Below are 20,475 nucleotides of genomic sequence, written 5' to 3'. Positions count from 1 at the left end.
CCCCAGATCTGGTTTCAAAATTAAGAGCTTTTCATAATGAGGCTCAGGTTAACCCAGAACGAAAAAATGTAAAATGGATTGGTCTTGACTTGGTCGATGATAAACCCTGTGACAACAAACAAGCAGGGCTGTTTGCACCAACCATAGTTAAAGTTAAGAGCTTGAAATTTTCAACTAAAGCTGTAATTACCATTCTTCGAATTGGTGATCTTATTAAATTATACCCAGAAAGCAAAGATGATAAGCATGGAGGTTATGAAGATGCTGTTCACTCTGGAGCCTTTGATGACAGATCTGTTTTATTTATAACAATGTTAGATGCAGCTTGCTTGTATCTCAAATATTACACATTAAAAGTACAACATGCTGCCGAAAAAAAAATTTGTCTTAAAGCTCAACATTCAGAAAATTAAGATCATGGCATCTCGTCCTATCACTTCATGGCAAATAGATGGGGAAACAGTAACAGAATTTATTTTGGGGGCCTCCAAAATCACTGCAGATGGTGACTGCAGCCATGAAATTAAAATACACTTGCTCCTTGGAAGAAAAGTTATGACCAACCTAGGCAGCATATTAAAAAGCAGAGCCATTACTTTGCCAACAAAGGTCCGTCTAGTCAAGGCTATGGTTTTTCCAGTGGTCACGAATGGATGTGAGAGTAGACTATAAAGAAAGCTGAGCACCGAAGAATTGATGCTTTTGAACTGTGGTATTGGAGAAGACTCTTGATAGTCCCTTGGACTGCAAGGAGATCCAACCAGTCCATCCTAAAGGAAATCAGTCCTGAATATTCATTGGAAAGACTGATGTTGAAGCTGAAACTCGAATACTTTGGCCACCTGATACGAAAAACTGACTCATTTGAAAAGACCCTGATGCTGGGAAAGATTGAAGGCCAGAGAAGGGGACAACAGAGTATGAGATGATTGGATGGCATCACTCGGTGGACATGAGTTTGAGTAAACTCCGGGAGTTGGGATACACAGGGAGGCCTGGTGTGCTGCAGTCCATGGGTCGCAAAGAGTCAGACATGACTGAGCGACTAAACTGAACTAGCAACTGAACAGCAACAAGATGAAGTTAAAGTTTATGTTTAAAGATGAAGTTTAACCTCAGTCTTTCAGTTTAAGAAATAGAGGTTTAAATGTGCTATTTATGTTCCATAATAGATGCTGTTATGCTGAATTTTCACCACAGCAGGATTCTCCATCAAGGTATCCATTCTTGGCACATATACATAAGTCTCTGTTAATATCTCCTATGGTGGCTCTCTTTAACCTAGGAAGTTTCCCTTATCTCTTCCCTGTAAACTTTGCAATCATTCCTTTTCTTGAGATAATATACTCCCTAGTGAAGGTTTAGAGTTTTAGCTAAGTTCCCTTTTTCAAACTTTCTTTTATCTGTGCATTTGTTTTAATTTCAGGAAAATTAACTAATGAATCATAATGTGGGAAGCAGTTGTTTGATAATAATTTAATGACTTACGTTAAATAGTTTTAAAGGTTTTGTCAGTTGATACAGATTTAAAAAGTGCTTTAACTTTTTGAATTATATGTTAATTTATTGTTTAACTTTATTTGTCAGGGAGTTGACTGGTGACATACTAAGCAGCAATGAATAAAATGGAAATATTCTACTTACTGATCCCTTATGTTGCCGTTTATACACAGTCACACCCACTTCAGTTTGTCATTCTCATTGCTCTCATTTTAAAGTATAGCAACTATGATTTCCCAACTACTTGGTACATTGTACTGTATCAAGTATAAATGAATAGTAAATACTTGAAAGAGCAAAGTGAAACGCATCTACTAATATAATCCATCATTAAATGGATTCTAAGATATCTTACCTATATTGTGTTGCCTGAAAAGTTGAGTTTTTAAAAAACAAATCTGTGCTTACATGACTCCACATTGTTGTTGCTGTCATTCATAGGACTGCTTGTCTTTACATCTTGTCTAGGGGATGCTTGTGCTGAAATTAAGCTACCTTCTCTGATTGCACACTGAAAGATCTGTATTCCTTTGCTTGCCAGGCAGCTCTCCTGCATTACTCCAAATCTTGCTTTAGTGAAGTAGCCTTTATACTAAGAGCAAATACTGAAGTCTGATAAATCACTACTAACTTGGTTAATAATTGCTTGCAGGGGAGTTTTTCTGCATTACTAGTGTAATACTGAAGTATTCTGTTATTGCCAGAAAATGGACCAGATGGCAAGCAGTTACACCATAGTATTATTATTTGGTCTTTATCATTGAAAAAGGACACTTAAAATCAAGTGTCTGCTGTATTTTATGTCTTCCATCCAGTGTTGTAGCATTCCTCTTGAACTGTATTGTTATCTGTAGATAGACTTGGGTAGTATTCAGTAAACAAATAATACCTGTCTTAACGTTTTTTTAGAGTTTAGTTTGTAATACAAACATTGGGGAGTATGCCTTGAGATGAAAGAAGCTAATGGTAAGGTCTTCCTAGTATTTTTAATAAAAGTTCATTAAATTATACCTATTTCCACAGAATATATACTAAAATTAGAATGACAGCAGAAGACTAGTCCTGGTCCCTGTGTAAGACTGATACACATATTCAAGAAGTACTCCGTAGTTTTACATTAATGTTTTTATTTGATTCACTTACCAGCAGGCTCTTTTCCTGCCATAAAGGAAATTGGCAGAGTCCATTTGTTCTTTCTTCTTGGCCTGTGAGTACTAGCAGAATCGCCACCATTATCATTGCAGTGCATGCTAGACCTTGTCATTTGATTTTGAAAATATTTTCCTTGCAACAACCAGTTATAGCAATGATATATAAATATATGCTTTGTTCGTCATTTGTGCGTGGTAGTATATGATAATAGACACAAATACCATAGCTGAAGTTTTACGACACTGCATAAAACTCAGCAGATAGAGAAATCCATTGGAAACTGTAGACCATGATGAAGCTTTATGATTGGCCTCTCATTCTCTCTTCTAGATAAGTTTGGGCTTGTGACAGATAGTATAAATCTGTAAAATTTGAATAAATTTTGAGTTGACCAAAAATGAAAATAATGCTGTGCAGAGACTTTCAATGAGATATATCTGGAAGCATTTAGGTGAATATATTGTCTGCTAGTATTCCCAGTCAAAATTGCTAGCTCCAACTTTATTGGATCAAACTAGAGTGAAAATTTACCATTTGGGGATTTAAGTTTCTCTCTCTCTCTCTCTGTGGACACAAAGAGCTTCCCTGGTGGCTCAGACAAGAAAGAATCTGCCTGCTGTTGGTTCTTGATAAAGAGAAGAAAAGACAAAGAGGGACAGTGTGAAGCAGATGTTTTCCAGAACTTCATCCATCCTCACCCGTAGTAGCAGGAGAACTTGAAAGACTGTTGAGATATTTAAAGCTATGGAAAGTCTAAAGGCATTATGCTAAACCAGAAAGAAACAAAAATGAAAGAGGAAAAACCAGTTGATAAACTTTAGAAAGAGAAGTTCTCATTCCTGATGACTTATGGAAACATCTTGCCTTCAGCTTATTACAGGTCTTTAAAAAGAATCAAGTCAACACATTGCCAGTGTTACCTTTTACTAGATGTTTTAATTTGATTAAGATGTTTACTCAGAACATTCTTAAACTCTTTAATGAATTTCTCTGGATGGGCCCTGGATGATGTACTCTTGTCTCTTCAAAAGACTATATCCGAGTCCTGGATAGGTGTTAGCTTCATTAGAATAATAGAGTGAAGTTATTTTTGGTAAAGCACCCAGGCTTTTGAGAGAAAAACGGGAGAGTAGAGCCCTTTTATACTTTTTGAAGTGAACCCATCAATCAAGAAAGGAATGGTGTGTGGTTAGCATCATCCAAATAATGCCAAGTAATAAATAGATTATCTTCCTTAAATATATGGGACATGAGTCTCATTTGAAAAGGGAAATTAGAGTCTGTGGCCATACCACCCTGAATGTGTCCGATCTTGTCTGAAAAGAGAAATTAGAAAGTACTGGGAACCCCATTTTTTTGTTATCATCAGTAGTAAGTTTGGTTATAAACCTTGACTTGGTGTAAAAGATTACACTTTTAGGACCTTTTCTCTTCATCTTTCATAGGCTAAAATTTTTGCTTAGTAGAAAATTGGAGTAACATTTCTAGAACCCCTCCATATTTTGCATTTTCTTTTAGTGGGTCATGCTTCCTTACTGGGCTGGTCTCTTCACTGATCTCATATTGGTTGAATTTTCATGGAGGTATTCATGCATGATTAGGCTTCTATTTTCACTGTTGCGTTGGAGTATACTCTAAACCCTTAAATGGAGATATAGCTGTCAAACTTAAATATCATAGAGCTGTTTCTCTCTTTATATAAAAGATAACTACTTTTTAACCATTTTTCAAGGAAAGTATCTTTTTTTCTCATTAAAAAATCACCCTGTATATTATACCAAATTTCCTTTACGTATTGCTTCTGTGAACTAAATAGTATCTTAATAAATGTACATAAGCTGTATTGTTGATTTTTAACCCAAAAGATCACCGTCATCCCTGCTTATTTCCAGTCAATTCAGATATGATTAAAAGGCATTTATTTTAGCATGAAGAGAAATTTGATAGTGTAGTCTATTTCATTCCTCTTTACTACTTGCTTTTCCTCACTGGTCATTATTTTTTTTCAGTTCTAAAAGCTAAAAATATTTGTTACCATGAGTTTGCATTTTTATTTCTATTACTCATTGCAATTTTTCCCTTTTCTTTAAATAAGAAAACCAATATAATTTCATGTATAAACTTAAAGAAATAGATTTTACAAATAATGTATAGTATAATTCTAAAATAACAGTTTTTTCTATTTCCATCTGCTTTTTTAGAATAATCTCTTTTGTTTTGTCATTGTTGGAATGTGTCAGATGACCATTTGATGCTTATGCTCTGCTGAGAGTGTACAGACTGAATTACACAGATATAGGCTTCATCCATTAGGGATTTCATGTTTGAATAAGAATACAGAGACAAATATAAAGATGAGGGCAGAGACATCTATTCAGATATCAAATAATAAAAATATTTTTTAAAATATCTATCATCTTCTTACACTAGACCTGAAACAATAAAGTTCTGTCCCTTTCTGGATATGGCATTGATAGCATTGATCTTATAGATAAGAGAGAGGGAAAACTTTATTGAATTTTTATCTTCCAAGCACTATGCTAAGGACTTTTTAACATGTATTATCTTATTTAATTATTACAACATCACTATGAGGTAGTAACCTTTTTTTTTTTTTTCACTTAGTGCTAATAAGGAACTGCCTGAAATTTCCTGAGGAAGTCTTAGTAATTACAGAGTTCTCCATAAGGTCAGTAATGCTGAGGGTGATGGAGTAGTGCTCTGAACCAAAGCAAAACCCTCAGTTTAGACCATTTCTGCTCTGCTGTTAGAACAAGACTGGTTTCATATATGTTCTCTTTGCTACTAAATACTGAATAATAGCATAATTGAAAAAATGTAGAGGTTTCTGTTTCTGGTCCCTTCATTACTCATTTGCTACAGGTGTTAAGATGTTAAGGCTTGAGTCATGATTAGGTTCTCTGTATGGAAAGGTTAGCTTTGCTCTTCCCTTTGGGCAAAAGGAGATACCCCTAATGCTGTCCACCTGTCTTACCAGTGCTTGCTATTAGTCACAAGGTAGCCTGGTTGATAAAGAGGAATCAAAGAATTAGAATTTACTATTTTCTACAACTAGAAAAACAAGGCAAACAATGTATTTTTTATTTGAAGTATTAGTCATTCTTTTAGTTCTATATTTCAAAATCGTAATTTAACCAAATACAGTTATCTTCATCTGAAAAGTAAGTGGGATTTATAGAGTTACCTGATTTGCAGTTTACTTCTGACTGCCTGCTGCTTGTTTTATGTGAAGCTATGATAATCTGTTTTGAGTTCCTCACAAAGATAAGAAAAATATTTCCTGGAAAGCTACGTCACTATGGAATCATTTGTCCTATTAAACTGTGTGTTACTATGAAATATCTCTTATTGTATATTTCACATTGTTTAACTATGTTACTTCATAATCTTGTCCTTCTGATTTTCACCTCTGTTAATTAATATTTAGTTCCTTTTGAGCTTAAATTTTAAGCAATTTTAATTTGTCCTGTCACATAAAAATTTGAATTTTCGTCAGTTCAGATTAGGGAAATCAGTACTGTATTTTGAGATTTGTTATGTTTTCTTCATTTATCTGTATAAAATTTGAAAATTCATAATTCAATAATCTGAGATCAAGTTCTTAGATTTCAAGACTTATTAATCTATATTTCACCTTATTAATGCCTTTTATGTTTATCACATTTGATTCTGCCTCTCACACTGGATTCTTTTAACCACTTTAAAGTTCTTGTTCATTTTTATTGATGATCAAAAGTTTGTATCAGTATAGATATTCTTGACCTTGATGTTGTCATTATTTTAGAAATCCATTAGCAAAACCCTTCCTAAACCTGTTTGTGGACCTCGTGTTAGGGAATGCTTATCTTATATAATGGACTTCCCTGGTGGCTCAATCGGTAAGGAATTCGCCTGCAGTGTGGGAAACCTAGGTTCGATCCCAGGAAGACCTGGGATCTTCCCCTGGGTTGGGAAGATCCCCTGGAGAAGGAAACAGATACCCCCTCCAGTATTCTGGCCTGGAGAATTCGCTGGTAGCTCAGACGGTAAAAAATCCACCTGCAATGTAGGAGACCTGGGTTCAATCCCTGGGTTGGGAAGATACCCTGGAGAAGGGCAAGGCAACCCACTCCAGTATTCTGGCCTGGAAAATCCCCATGGACAGAGGAGCCTGGCGGGCTGCAGTCCATGGGGTTGCAGAGTCGGACACAACTTATCAACTAAGCACATTTTATATAATGCATTAAATCTCTGAAATGTAGTGTTATAACACCTTTTTTATAGCACTACATATTTAATAGTGAAAATGAATTGCATCCTCTTCTAAAGGAATTTAAATTTTCTATATCCTGGTCATGAGAACTTGATTTCCAACCTGATTTTCTCTTAATCACTAAAAGAATGTTAGATTTGTTTTCTCATGATCTGCATATAAAGGTCAATGAAGGATAGCACTTTGAAAGAAATGGCTTATGTGCATCCTTTCAGAGCTAGTGTATATTACAGCTGTGCCTTTGGACTCACTTCAACAACAGTTCAGTGACTCTTAGAGGAAGAGAATTTTACGAGGCCCTAACTGGGACTCAGAATAATTGTACTAAAAGACACTTGCTTCCTTCCCGTGCCTCCGTAACCTCTGCAGTGAAATGTTTAAAATTACTCTTCTTATCCCTCAAATCCAATTGGTCTCTCAGTTCTTTTGATTTTCCTTAACAAGGTATTCATCTTTCTCTTTTTTGCCTTTTACTAATTGCTACCACTTTTTTGTTCAGGCCCTTGTTACATTTTCCTTGGGATAATTTCAACATATTAGTTTTCCTACTTACTCATTTATGCTCTAGGATTATAGTGACCCAAAAAAACCCTATCCTGGAAAAGTTCACAGTCTATCAGGAAGTCTAACATGGATGTAGATAATTTTAATAATAACATATTAAGGTACAATTACAGAAATACATGTAAGAAGCTGACTAACATTAAGAAAGGAAGTAATTAACCCTGAAAGTAAATATTAAAGAGAGTAATAAGACCATGAGATTTTGGTCATGTTGTTTCTGTAGCAAGTGTAGAGCCCAGTTTTTGTTCTCTTATTCTAAATAAATTAAAGATTCATTTGTAATTTTTTAAAAACAGAAAAGCTTATTTTCCAGTTTATGAGCAAATAGATGCAACTAAGATGCAACTTTGGCAACTGAGTTAGCCACAAAACTAATGTTTCTCTATTGACTTATCTGAGAATGGAGTGGAAAATATCTTGTCAGTATATGTTTAAGTAGATACATATTTGTTAATGTGTTAGTTAAATCAGATAACATGTTAAATCTATCAGTTATAAAAATTGTAAAACCTTTTGTCATTCAGCATTTGTGCAGCTTCTGTATTTGCGGAACATGTATATAAATCTATAAAATATGAGGTGCCTGGTGCCTGTTGTAGCAGACTGTGGCTGTTTGGGCTTCTCAGGTGGCTCATTGGTAAAGAATCCACCTGCCAATTTGCCAGAGCCACAGGAGATGTGGGTTCAATCCCTGGGTGGGAAAGATCCCCTGAAGAAGGAAATGGCAACCTACTCCAGTATTCTTGCCTGGGAAATCCCATGGACAGAGGAGCCTGGCAGGCCACAATCCAGGGGGTTACAAAGAATCAGACACAACTGAGCGACCAAACACACATAAGGTGATTAAGCTACAGTACAGTCAGTATCGGAGAAGGCAATGGCTACCCACTCCAGTATTCTTGCCTGGAAAATCCCATGGACGGAGGAGCCTGGTAGGCTGCAGTCCATGGACACGACTGAGTGACTTCACTTTCACTTTTCACTTTCATGCGTTGGAGAAGGAAATGGCAACCCACTCCAGTATTCTTGCCTGGAGAATCCCAGGGATGGCAGAGCCTGCTGGGCTGCCGTCTGTGGGGTCGCACAGAGTCGGACACGACTGACGCGATTTAGCAGCAGCAGCAGCAGAGTCAGTATAGATATCCCCTCAATTTGCATGTGTATACTTCAAGATAGCTTTCTTTTTTTTTTTTTTAACTCTTTATTTTGTATTGGGGTATAACAGACTGATTCCAAATAGGAAAAGGAGTACGTCAAGGCTGTATATTGTCACCCTGCTTATTTAACTTATATGCAGAGTACATCATGAGAAATGCTGGGCTGGAAGAAGCACAAGCTGGAATCAAGATTGCTGGGAGAAATATCAATAACCTCAGATATGCAGATGACACCACCCTTATGGCAGAAAGTGAAGAGGAACTAAAAGCGTCCTGATGAAGGTGAAAGAGGAGAGTGAAAAAGTTGGCTTAAAGTTCAATCAACATTCAGAAAACTAAGATCATGGCATCTGGTCCCATCACTTCATGGCATATAGATGGGGAAACAGTGGAAACAGTGTCAGACTTTATTTTTTTGGGCTTCAAAATCACTGCAGCTGGTGATTGCAGCCATGAAATTAAAAGACGCTTAACTCCTTGAAAGGAGAATTATGACTATCCTAGATAGCATATTTAAAAGCAGATATATTACTTTGCCAACAAAGGTCCTTCTAGCCATGACTATGGTCATGTATGCATGTGAGAGTTGGACTGTGAAGAAAGCTGAGTGCTGAAGAATTGATGCTTTTGAACTGTGGTGTTGGAGAAGACCCTTGAGAGTCCCTTGAACTGCAAGGCGATCCAACCAGTCCATCCTAAAGGAGATCAGTCCTGGGTGTTCATTGGAAGGGCTGATGTTGAGACTGAAACTCCAGTACTTTGGCCACCTCATGCAAAGAGATGACTCATTGGAAAAGACCCGATGCGGAGGGATTGGGGGCAGGAGGAGAAGGGGACGACAGAGAATGAGATGGCTAGATGGCATCACCGACTCAATGGACATGAGTTTGGGTAAAGTCTGAGAGTTGGTGATGGACAGGGAGGCCTGGCGTGCTGAGATTCATGGGGTTGCAAAGAGTCAGACACAACTGAGCAACTGAACTGAACTGAACTGAAAGACAGTTAACAATGTTGTAATAGTTTCAGGTGAACAGCAGAGGGACTCAGCCATATCCATTCTCCCCCAAACCCTTCTCCCATCCAGGCTGACCACGTAACATTGAACAGAGTTCCATGTGCTATACAGTGGATCCTTGTTGGTTATCCATTTTAAATATAGCAGTGCGTACATGTCCATCCCAAAGTCCCTATCTCTTTCCACTGACAAGCAGAATTTTGTTCTTGAAATCTGTCTCTTTCAGTTTTGTAAGTTCATTTGTATCATTTCTTTTTCAATTCCACATATAAGGGATGTCACACAATATTTCTCCTTCTCTGACTTGACTTCACTCAGAATGACACTCGCGGTCCGTCCATCTTGCTGCGAATGGCATTATTTCATTCTTTTTAATGTCTGAGTGATATTCCATTGTATATATTTCACATCTTCTTCATCCATTTCTCTGTCCAACCCAAATGGACATTTAGGTTGCTTCCATGCCTTGGCTATTGGCTATTGTTAACAGTGCTACAATAAACAATGGCGTGCATGCATCCATATCCCACTTTTCTCCGGATATATGCCCAGGAGTGGGATTGCAGGGTCATATGGTAGCTCTATCTTTAGTTTCTTAAGGAACCTCTATACTGTTCTCCATAATGACTCTACCAGTAAAATAGCTTTCTTATTTTTAGTGACTTTCTGATGTAGATGTAACATTGATATTTTAGAAACAAATAATTTTTAAACATAATATACTTCTGAAATTAAAATTTAAAATATATAAGATACGCTTTATGTATATTTTAAGTTAGAAAGTCTCTGCTGTCTTAGCCAGTGTATATAGACTTATAATCCACAGTCAACTAACAGTTATCTGTACTCTGCCTTAATGATATTGACTGTAGAGTATTGTACTAGATGTTAGTTGCTGCATTTCGAGGTGAATATTAATCAGCCAAAGAATACATCCAGTGATGGCAAAGAAGACAACAAGCTATCTCACTTGAATTATGGTTAAAGGAATTGGGGTTAAAAGAACTGCGGAAAATTTTTAGTCTTTGTCAATATTTGAAGAGATAGAAGGCAGACTGTTGGAATAAAGAAGTGTAAGAATAACAACCTTTAGGAATAACTTTAGAAGTGCTTCACAAAAACTTTCTATTATCAGATAGGTGAGCTCCTAACAAACTGAAAATTGCTACTGAACTTTAATTAGGTGACTTATAAGGTACTTTAGTGTTTTAAGATTTTAACTTGACTGGCTTAACATTAATCTCTTTGTTTTCAAAATATTTAGATTGAAAGTGTGGGATTGAGGTTGCAAAGGCAGGGTTGGGATGACTTATTATCCAGTGTATATTTAGAAAATTCTCTAGTTGATATCAAGTAATTCTGACATGTTTTCAGAGGTAGCAGACTTTTTCTATAAAAGGCCAGATAGTAAATATTTTAGATTTTGCAGGCCACATGGTCTCTGTAGCACCTGCTCAACTCTTCTGTTTTTATGTGAAAGCATCATTAATGGTACGTTAACATGGTTTCTTGGCTGTGTTTCAGTTGAACTTTATTTACAAAAGCAGGTGGTTAGCTGGGTTTAGCCTGTGGGCCATAGTTGGATAACTCTTGCCTTAAATGATAAAATCTGGAAATAACACTCTAATATAAATGGAGAAAGGCTTTCAGTTAAGGAGTTAAAAACCAAATTGTCAAAATGTCATTGTCTTTTTGGCTGGAAGAGTGCACATCTGGTGTTCCAAATACTGAATTGCCCATTGACTTAAGAAACCTTTTGCTATAAAAGTCAAGTGACAATGGAGAGTCTAAGACTATTTTCTGCTGTTCATTTCTGCTGCATATTTTGTCCTTAAAGGTGTGTTTTTACACCTTGGTTTACTGTTTATTTGATTATATCATTTATTTGAAAACAAAACTTTTAAGAAATCTGAATTTAAAAATCATGAAAAAATGTCATGTTATTCTTTTGTTCAAAATACTTAGAGACTGCCTTTTACTTAGAGTATACTACATAGAATTCAAACTCCTTAACTTGGAGTCTATCTACTTTTCTTGCCCCTGTGTATCTCTCAGTCCTCCTTCATTATCACATATCCTACCTATTCCCATGCATTTCATACTCAAGTAGTAAAAAAAAAAATCAAACTTGTATTGCTGGTAAAGGCTGCATTTTTTTCATGGTCTTTGAACACACACTTTTATAGCTATCTAAAACTCCCTCTTCACCTAGCTGCCCCATGTCCAAGCCATTTCTCTGCAAAATCCCTATTAATCTGTAATGCTGTACATAAACTTCCCTGATGACTTCCCTAGCCTCTTCACGCAGTTGGAGATTTCTTGTGACTTTTCCAAAGTTCCTATTCTGCCTTATAACAATTTTCCATTGTTAAAGTTGTTCCTGGGTCTTGTCTTTCCCCAACAAACTCAACAACCAAAGAGAAAGCATCTATTTACCATTGTTTTCATACTACTTAACCTAGAACCTGGCACAAACAAGTATTTCTCCAAAAAGGGCGATTAAGCCAGGGATTCCTCACACCTAAACTGTAAATAGCTGTACTAATTAAATAGGGATACACAGGGTCTGGGGAGCAAGCCACAGTTGCAAAAATCCCAGCATTTGAGCCACTTGGTACTGTTCCAAATTCGTCTTTGAGTCTTGCAGTTCCGGCTCTGCCTTCAGGCTTCAGCACTCGACTCTGATACTGCTTTGTGAAGCTGAAACTCCTTGTTTACTTGCCCCCCTCTGTAAAAAGAACCCAGTCCTCTTTTTCCTATTACTAACTGATGCCATTCTTGAATAATTCATAAAAACTTGAAAAGATACTATGGGTATACTTGACAGGTTTGTTAATTATATTTAACATTTTTTGAGTGCTTACAGTATGCCAGTCTCTTTGCTTACATGTTTTTCATATATTACCTCATCAATACCATGGTCTGATGAAGTATATGCTATTATCCCAACTTAAATTGGGGCAGGAGGCCAGGGTGGTGGTGGTGGTGGTGGTGGTGATATAAGGTTTGGTGAGATGAATTGAACTGCTTAAGGCCATACAACTATTAACTAAGGCAGACAGAATCTGAATCCAGTGTAACTTCAGAGCGCGTTCTTTCATTCACCGTTATTCACCACCAGTGAATATTCCTGCCATAACTGAAGTCCAAATAACAGTATGGTTATAATGTACACTTTGAAATTGTGTAGACCTGGATTCAAAATATTTAATATTTACTGGTGGCAAATAACTTTACTTCTCTGACCCTCAGTTTTCTCATATATAAAATGTTTATTCAGTTCAGTTCAGTCTCTCAGTCGTGTCCAACTCTTACCCCAAAAGGGTTACTGCATGCATAACTGCAAGATATCTACTAAATAGTGTTAGCTCCATTTGTCTCTTCTACACTTCTGTTCTTGTGAGCTCTGAGGTGATGGTTTGAACAGAATAAGGCCTGGGGTAAGAGGACAAATAAGAAAGTTAGCTTCCTCTCCCTCCTGTAGAGTACTACCAGTGTGTACCAGTGCCTTCTTCCCAGGATCTCCCAGTATTTTATGGCTATGATCACATTTATTCTCTTAATGAGAAGGATGTGTCTCAAGTATTTCATAGTTGTTCATTTCCCATAAATATACTAAAGTAGAATAAGGATTAGAATCAGTGATTTCTTGGATAGTAGACTTCCCTTTCGCTAATTCTTAAGAAACATATGGGACTTTGGGAGTTGTTATTTATTATATAAAATAGTTACCCTCATGATTCCATAACATAGACCTGTTAGTGCCATTCAACAAAGAAAACTATAAACACAGTTCCTGTTTTGGTATGGTTTGTGGTTTGGTTTTGTTTTTATTTGAACTTTTTTCTGCAGGCAGATCATCACTTAAAAGTAATCATTTGGCATTTCCCCTTGCATTCTTCAAATTTTTTTTGTATGTTTTTTAAAAACGTAGCCTAACTCATTTCTGTAATTATGCTCTCAGATTGATCCATCTGGTTTTTTTTACTAGCCAATGAATTTTCTTTTAAAAGTATAGAGAATAGGATAATTATATTTTAAATCCTGTAACTTCAGTGAGTCTTATAAATTTGAAGAAGATATTTTCAAGTATTAAAAAAAATTGTACATTCCTTATTGTCTTTGAACTGATCTCTGTATTTCCAGAGGTAGGGAGAGGGCTTGAAATTCCTGCTATTTTACTCCTCATCTCCTTCATGTGTTAAAACTCTGAAGCATACCATAAACACTTGTTTGCAACTGAGAATGGGTACTACAAAAACGTCTAATCAAAACAGATCCTATTGCTCTCTCTAGTTTCATAGGCTGTGTGGAGAAAGAGGAATTGTAGAGGGCAAATGTAGATGTAGTAAGACAATTTAGGCCTTTGCAGTGGTCCAGACAAGAAAGAGTAGTGGACTGACCCAAGACATTAAAAAATTCAGGGTACAGAATTAACACAATTTGTTGATGAATTAGATACTGGCTTGTGCGAAATAAAGGAGTCAGAGCCAGTTTCTGGGTTAAGTATATCCTGCTCTTCATCTCTTTCTCACTGTGTTTGTTCCACTCCTGCTTGTCCTTAAAGAATTTAGTTTATGTTACCTTCTATGGAAAACTGTCTCATTCCAACTTCCATTAAGTTAGGTGACCACTGTATGTGCTTTTATAAGCACCTGGTACTTCTTCACGAGAGGTTTGTTGTTTTTTTTTCCGTTTTATACATGTGAATTTTTTACCCCACACCAGGATACACATAACCTTCACACTCTCAATGTTGTCTTGTGAGGGCAGAGGTCAGGCCTGTCTTATTCATCATCATATTCCCAGTACCTATCATGGTCCTGGGGACAGCACCAATACATTGTTGGTGAATAGGGTCATTTAGCTATTGTCTATAGTGCCTGATAGAGTAATCGAATACGGTAAGTTGTCTGGGGTTTTTTGAATCATTCCTCTGGCTTAACTTTTATTTCTTTTTTATTTTCTTAATAGCTCTGACCTTTTTTTTTTTTCTTATAGTTTTATAGTTTAGCTTACTGAATAACAAAATATAAACCACAAGAAATAAAACTGCGCTACATGGGACTCCCTGTAGCTTATACAGTAAAAAGAATATGCCTGCAATGCGGGAGACCCAAGTTCGATCCCTGGGTTGGAAAGATGCTCTGGAGAAGGGAATGGCAACCCACTCCAGTTTTCTTGCCTGGAGAATCCCATGGACAGAGGAGCCTGGCAGACTCCAGTTCATGGGGTCGCAAAGAGTCAGACACGACTGAGCAACTAACACTACTACTTTTTGGTAAAAGGGATGGATCATTGCAAATTAATCATCCTATCTCAAGGAAAATGCATTGATGACACTTTTTATTATACTGAATATATAAGTAAATTATACTTAAAAACAGAATCATCAAAAGTATCACTTAGACAATAATCAATACAAAAAAGGAAATTACAAAGATTTTTCTTTCTTAAGAAAAAAAAATACTAAATTGTGTAAATTCTGGTTACCACAGAGTAGAGGTAGTAGTGTAAAAGGAGAAGGACTTGACTTCTCTAGTCTTTAGTTTGCTCATCTTTAAAATAAAAACAATGGTGGTGGTTTAGTTGCTAAGTCATGTCCAACTCTTGCAACCCCTTGGACTGTAGCCTGCCTGGCTTCTCTGTCCTTGGGATTTTCCAGGCAAGAATGCTAGAGTGGGTTGCCATTTCATTATTCTTGCCTGAAAGCCTTTACTTTACTCATCTTTAAGAACGATGGAACCATGGTTCCATGGTCTAAAAGGTCCTTTCCAGACCAAATTCTGTTGTTTCATAAAATAGAAAAGAATGATATATAATGGGAATTTTGGTTTCAATTACAGCTTACTATTTATTCTCTCCATAGCTCCAGCTCTGTCTTGATAAGATCTGAACTTAAAAATCCATTCAAATAATAATGTTTTATTGAATGAATTTATTAAATGTGATTAAATGCAAGTAATTGTTTTTATTGAGTGAACTCCGGGAGTTGGTGATGGACAGGGAGGCCTGGCGTGCTGTGATTCATGGGGTCGCGGAGAGTCGGACACTACTGAGCGACTGAACTGAACTGAACTGAATTGTTTTTTCTAATTTCAGGTTTGGAATAATTCTTTCAGCCTGTGCTTAGTCGCTCAGTTGTGTCTGACTCTTTGCGACCCCATGGACTGTAGCCCACCAGGCTCTTCTGTCTATGGGGGTTCTCCAGGCAAGAACACTAGAGTGGGTTTCCATGTCCTCCTCCAGGGCATCTTCCCAAACCAGGGATCGAACCCAGGTCTCTCCTGCATTACAGGCAGATTCTTTATTGTCTGGGCTAACAGGGAAGCCATCTTTTAGCCTAATTAGGAACAATAATATAAGATGAACTATAATTACTTATTCTAATCATTTCAAACTACAGAAAATGAAATTTTACATTTAGTAATGCCATAGGCGTATTTTTTGATGGTTCCTCCTTTAACATACTTTTTTCTTTCTTTGATTTAGATTTCTGCTTTGGGACAGCCACATATCTAATTCCTTAAAGAACTTTTATATGTAAAACTTGTAAAGGATCAGAACAATGCCTCCAAGACCATCATCAGGTGAACTGTGGGGCATCCACTTGATGCCCCCAAGAATCCTAGTAGAATGTTTACTACCAAATGGGATGATAGTGACTTTAGAATGCCTCCGTGAGGCTACATTAATAACTATAAAGCATGAACTATTTAAAGAAGCAAGAAAATACCCTCTCCATCAACTTCTTCAAGATGAATCTTCTTACATTTTCGTAAGTGTTACCCAAGAAGCAGAAAGGGAAGAATTTTTTGATGAAACAAGACGACTTTGTGACCTTCGGCTTTTTCAACCCTTTTTAAAAGTAATTGAACCAGTAGGCAACCGTGAAGAAAAGATCCTCAATCGAGAAATTGGTATGATAAAATTTTGAAATGGCATTGTCATCCCATTCTAAATGCAGATAACTATGAAGCTTAACTGTTTTCTCATTAATAAAATATTTTGTCTGAACTGGTTAAATAGATTTCAAAATAAAAACCATTACAATTCTAAAGTAGTTTTTGGCTGTTAGGCTAAGGGACTATTTTTAACACCTTGGTATTATTCTGTAAAACTTTCTTTAAGAAGTATCATATGAGGGAATGAGGGATGATTTATATTTGTTATATCCCAGTTTGTTTTGTTTTCTAAAAAATAGTTGATAATAATGTTTGCTACTTTTGTTCCAAATTTCTTAGCATATCATATTTTATATATTAGACATTTGAGATTTTTGTCAATTCTTACTATATGTATTCATAAAAAATCTTATTAACACAGAAAATTCTTTATTGTGATCGTCCGTATCTACCAAATTCCTTGTTTATAACAAGCATGGTCTTACTGTGTGTTTAACAGAATGTTCTATCCTTTAAGGTTTTGCTATCGGCATGCCAGTGTGTGAATTTGATATGGTTAAAGATCCAGAAGTACAGGACTTTCGAAGAAATATTCTCAATGTTTGTAAAGAAGCTGTGGATCTTAGGGATCTTAATTCACCTCATAGTAGAGCAATGTATGTTTATCCTCCAAATGTAGAATCTTCACCAGAACTGCCAAAGCACATATATAATAAATTGGATAAAGGTAAGAAAATTATCTACCTACCATAAACGGCCACTGTAATGAAAACATCTATCTATACCTATATCATTATACAGGTATAATATATATACCTGTATGTATATACCTTTTTGTCCTAGCTAGATAATAAGCTTCTTGAAGACAGGGACTGCTTATACTGACAAGATATAATTGACCGCCAAGTACACAACTTGTATGCAATAATTATTGATTGAGTGAATGAATATGTGCATGTGGTGCTGATGCCTTGGTGAATTGTTTATCTTAGAATAAAACTGAAAATAAAACATTGAATTTCAAGTTCACTGTTAACAGAATTACAACTAATTATATTTTTACAAATAAAAAACTATAAATAGAAATATTTTATGAAATTATGGAGAAAGTTAACTCATTCTTACTATATACAAAGAAAAAGTAAATGTTAGATGCATTGTTTAACTCTGATCATAATGAGTGATAATAATGACTTGACTATTGACAGTATATCAGTTTCTAGAATTAAGTGAACATGGGAGTATTTAAACTGCGTTGTTTTAGAAATGAAAATATCATTGTATCAGATAAATATTTGTGTTTTTCAAGATAACAAAGTGAAGTTTTTAATGGAAAGTTATAGAATCAGTTCTGTTCAATCGCTCAGTCATGTCCGACTCTTTGCAACCCCGTGAATCACAGCATGCCAGGCCTCCCTGTCCATCACCAACTCCCGGAGTTCACTCAAACTCATGCCTATCGAGTCGGTGATGCTATCCAGCCATCTCATTCTCTGTTGTCCCCTTCTCCTCCTGCCCCCAATCCCTCCTAGCATCAGAATCTTTTCCAGTGAGTCAACTCTTCACATGAGGTGGCCAAAGTATTGGAGTTTCAGCTTTAGCATCAGTCCTTCCAATGAACACCCAGGACTGATCTCCTTTAGAATGGACTGGTTGGATCTCCTTGCAGTCCAAGGGACTCTCAAGAGTCTTCTCCAACACCACAGTTCAAAAGCATCAATTCTTCGGTGCTCAGCTTTCTTCATAGTCCAGCTCTCACATCCATACATGACCACTGGAAAAACCATAGCCTTGACTAGACAGACCTTTGTTGGCAAAGTAATGTCTCTGCTTTTTAATATGCTATCTAGGTTGGTCATAACTTTCCTTCCAAGGAGTAAGCGTCTTTTAACTTCATGGCTGCAGGAATAGGTTTACTTATTAAACATAGTATTCTGTCAATAGAATAAATTAAGGCATCTTAGTACTATTTCAGCCATATTATTCAAAGTAGTTTAATGATTATATAACATAAGATCTTCATTTAAAATTCATTTCTACATTAGCATAGTTTTTAAAATGAAATGATCTTTTCTTTTTTTCCTAATACTCTTTATGAAAATTTTTCAACATATAGAGAATCTGAAAGAATTTTACTGTATATACCTTGGCCACTCCAAGATAGTTTTAATCTTTTCATTTTCATCTTTTTTTCTTGGTCCCCTAGCTTTACACTTCATTAATCTTAAAAGGAAAATAATAGAAAATTTATTTTCTTCCCCTTCCCTCCCCCATCTTTTCTCTCATTCTGATTCAGCATCTTTCTTTAAGTCTCCATGGTTCTTTCCCATAGTTATGAGACACACTTGTACTTAAAGTACTGTTGAACCTTTGATGCCATCATGAATCACTCTTCAGGGGGGTTGTATCTATGAAGTATGTCATGCAGTTTAGAATGGAAATTAGCTTGGTCTCAGATACTTGCAACACACAGTAGTGACAGTTTTGTGTTCTTGCCTTAAAACATGAGGTTGGGGCATGGTTTGTCAGCCCTATCATATTTGAAGGTTTTCTCTTTCTACCTGACATTTACCTGTATTTAATTATGGTTGATTATAAGTTATTTCTGTTTGTGGTTAGAGTAATGATACTGCATACTTTTTGAAACTTGTGTCTTGAAAAATGAAATATATGTGGTGACTGCATCTAATATTATTTTTATATTTTAGGGCAAATAATAGTGGTGATTTGGGTAATAGTTTCTCCAAATAATGACAAACAGAAGTATACTCTGAAAATCAACCATGACTGTGTGCCAGAACAAGTAATTGCTGAAGCAATCAGGAAAAAAACTCGAAGTATGTTGCTATCATCTGAACAACTAAAACTCTGTGTTTTAGAATATCAGGGCAAGTATATTTTAAAAGTGTGTGGATGCGATGAATACTTCCTAGAAAAATATCCTCTGAGTCAGTATAAGGTGAGTAGCAAGTTTTAAAGATATTAATTTTGAATTTAAAAGGTAATAACATTGGGAACTGGTATCTATATTTAGGATGCAGTTTTTGAAAATTTAATTTTTTTTGGCCACACTTCTTGGCTTCCAGAATCTTAGTTCCTTGACCAGGGGTTGAGCCCTGATTTTGGCAGTGAAAATGCCAAGTCCTAATTACTGGACTGCCAGGGAATTCCTAAAACTAAATAGTATTAGTAAATAGCATTAATAAGTTTATTTTTTTATACTATATTTAATTTGAGAGACTGATGAATTTGAGAGGACCAATGCTATTCTTTTAGATTTCATATGATTAATATTTGGGGACCTGACTACATGTATATGGGTAAGCTGAGTAACAGTTTACAGTTGTAACAATAGTTATGTCATTATTTATCATTTCTTGGCCTTTTGGCTAAGATCAAGTGTAATAGTTATGTCATTATTCAGATACAAACATTTGATTTGGTGACGATTTAATTGTTCCATGAGGTAAGATACAGTAATGTTTCAGGTGTTTTACAAAAAAATGCATTATGTGCTTTTTCTGGATAGCTCCAGTTCTATAGTGAAATACTTTTATACCCAATAAGAATTTTAAATAACATGAAGCTTGCCCAAAAGGCTTTTCATGTGCTATACTTTTCAAAAAAGGGCTTGTTGTATTTGAATACGCAGTGTTAGCAATAAAGTAAATGTTCTTTGTCCAAAAAGAAATAAAATTGGCAGTTACACGAACACCCAAATATGGGGCATTTAATGATTTTTATCCCTTTCCAAACAGTGGCACTAGAAGGAATTAAACATTTCAAAATCCATGACCTATAATTAATTAAGATGTACTGTTAATACTTCTCTACTCTATTTTTCTATTCATTAAATAAATACTTATAAGAAGCAACCATATTTGTACCAAGCATTTGTCAAGTACTGAT

At 35.9% G+C, this 20,475-nt stretch overlaps 2 protein-coding genes and 1 non-coding gene across 6 annotated transcripts in view; all 3 read left to right on the top strand.

Moving 5' to 3' along the window:
• Window positions 1–5,270, top strand: part of LOC148778806 (T-complex protein 1 subunit alpha-like) — a 29,167-nt gene extending 23,897 nt beyond the window's left edge. Inside the window, 1 exon segment of the mRNA XM_088838968.1 lies at window positions 2–5,270. Coding sequence (XP_088695094.1) covers window positions 2–413 — 412 coding nt within the window. The 3' untranslated portion in view covers window positions 414–5,270.
• Window positions 1–20,475, top strand: part of PIK3CA (phosphatidylinositol-4,5-bisphosphate 3-kinase catalytic subunit alpha) — an 87,261-nt gene that overhangs the window by 39,948 nt on the left and 26,838 nt on the right. For 2 of the 4 annotated variants that reach the window (XM_088838925.1, XM_088838934.1), the window contains exons 2-4: window positions 16,154–16,581; window positions 17,084–17,293; window positions 19,275–19,525. In XM_088838925.1, coding sequence (XP_088695051.1) covers window positions 16,230–16,581; window positions 17,084–17,293; window positions 19,275–19,525 — 813 coding nt within the window. In that variant the 5' untranslated portion in view covers window positions 16,154–16,229. Of the gene's footprint in view, window positions 1–5,277; window positions 5,342–8,786; window positions 8,929–16,153; window positions 16,582–17,083; window positions 17,294–19,274; window positions 19,526–20,475 lie in introns of all 4 variants that reach the window. The other 2 variants (XM_088838930.1, XM_088838928.1) reach the window with 2 other exon arrangements.
• On the top strand, window positions 2,505–2,614 carry LOC148778807 (U6 spliceosomal RNA). Its single transcript, XR_016038455.1, has one exon. It is a non-coding gene; the product is annotated as a U6 spliceosomal RNA (small nuclear RNA).

Source organism: Moschus berezovskii, chromosome 1, assembly GCF_049115385.1.
Source record: "Moschus berezovskii isolate FMDL1 chromosome 1, NW_MosBer_1.0, whole genome shotgun sequence".
Classification (NCBI taxonomy): domain Eukaryota; kingdom Metazoa; phylum Chordata; class Mammalia; order Artiodactyla; family Moschidae; genus Moschus; species Moschus berezovskii.
The sequence above is the reverse complement of the archived record's forward strand: the minus strand, read 5'-3'. Positions and strand labels throughout refer to the sequence as shown.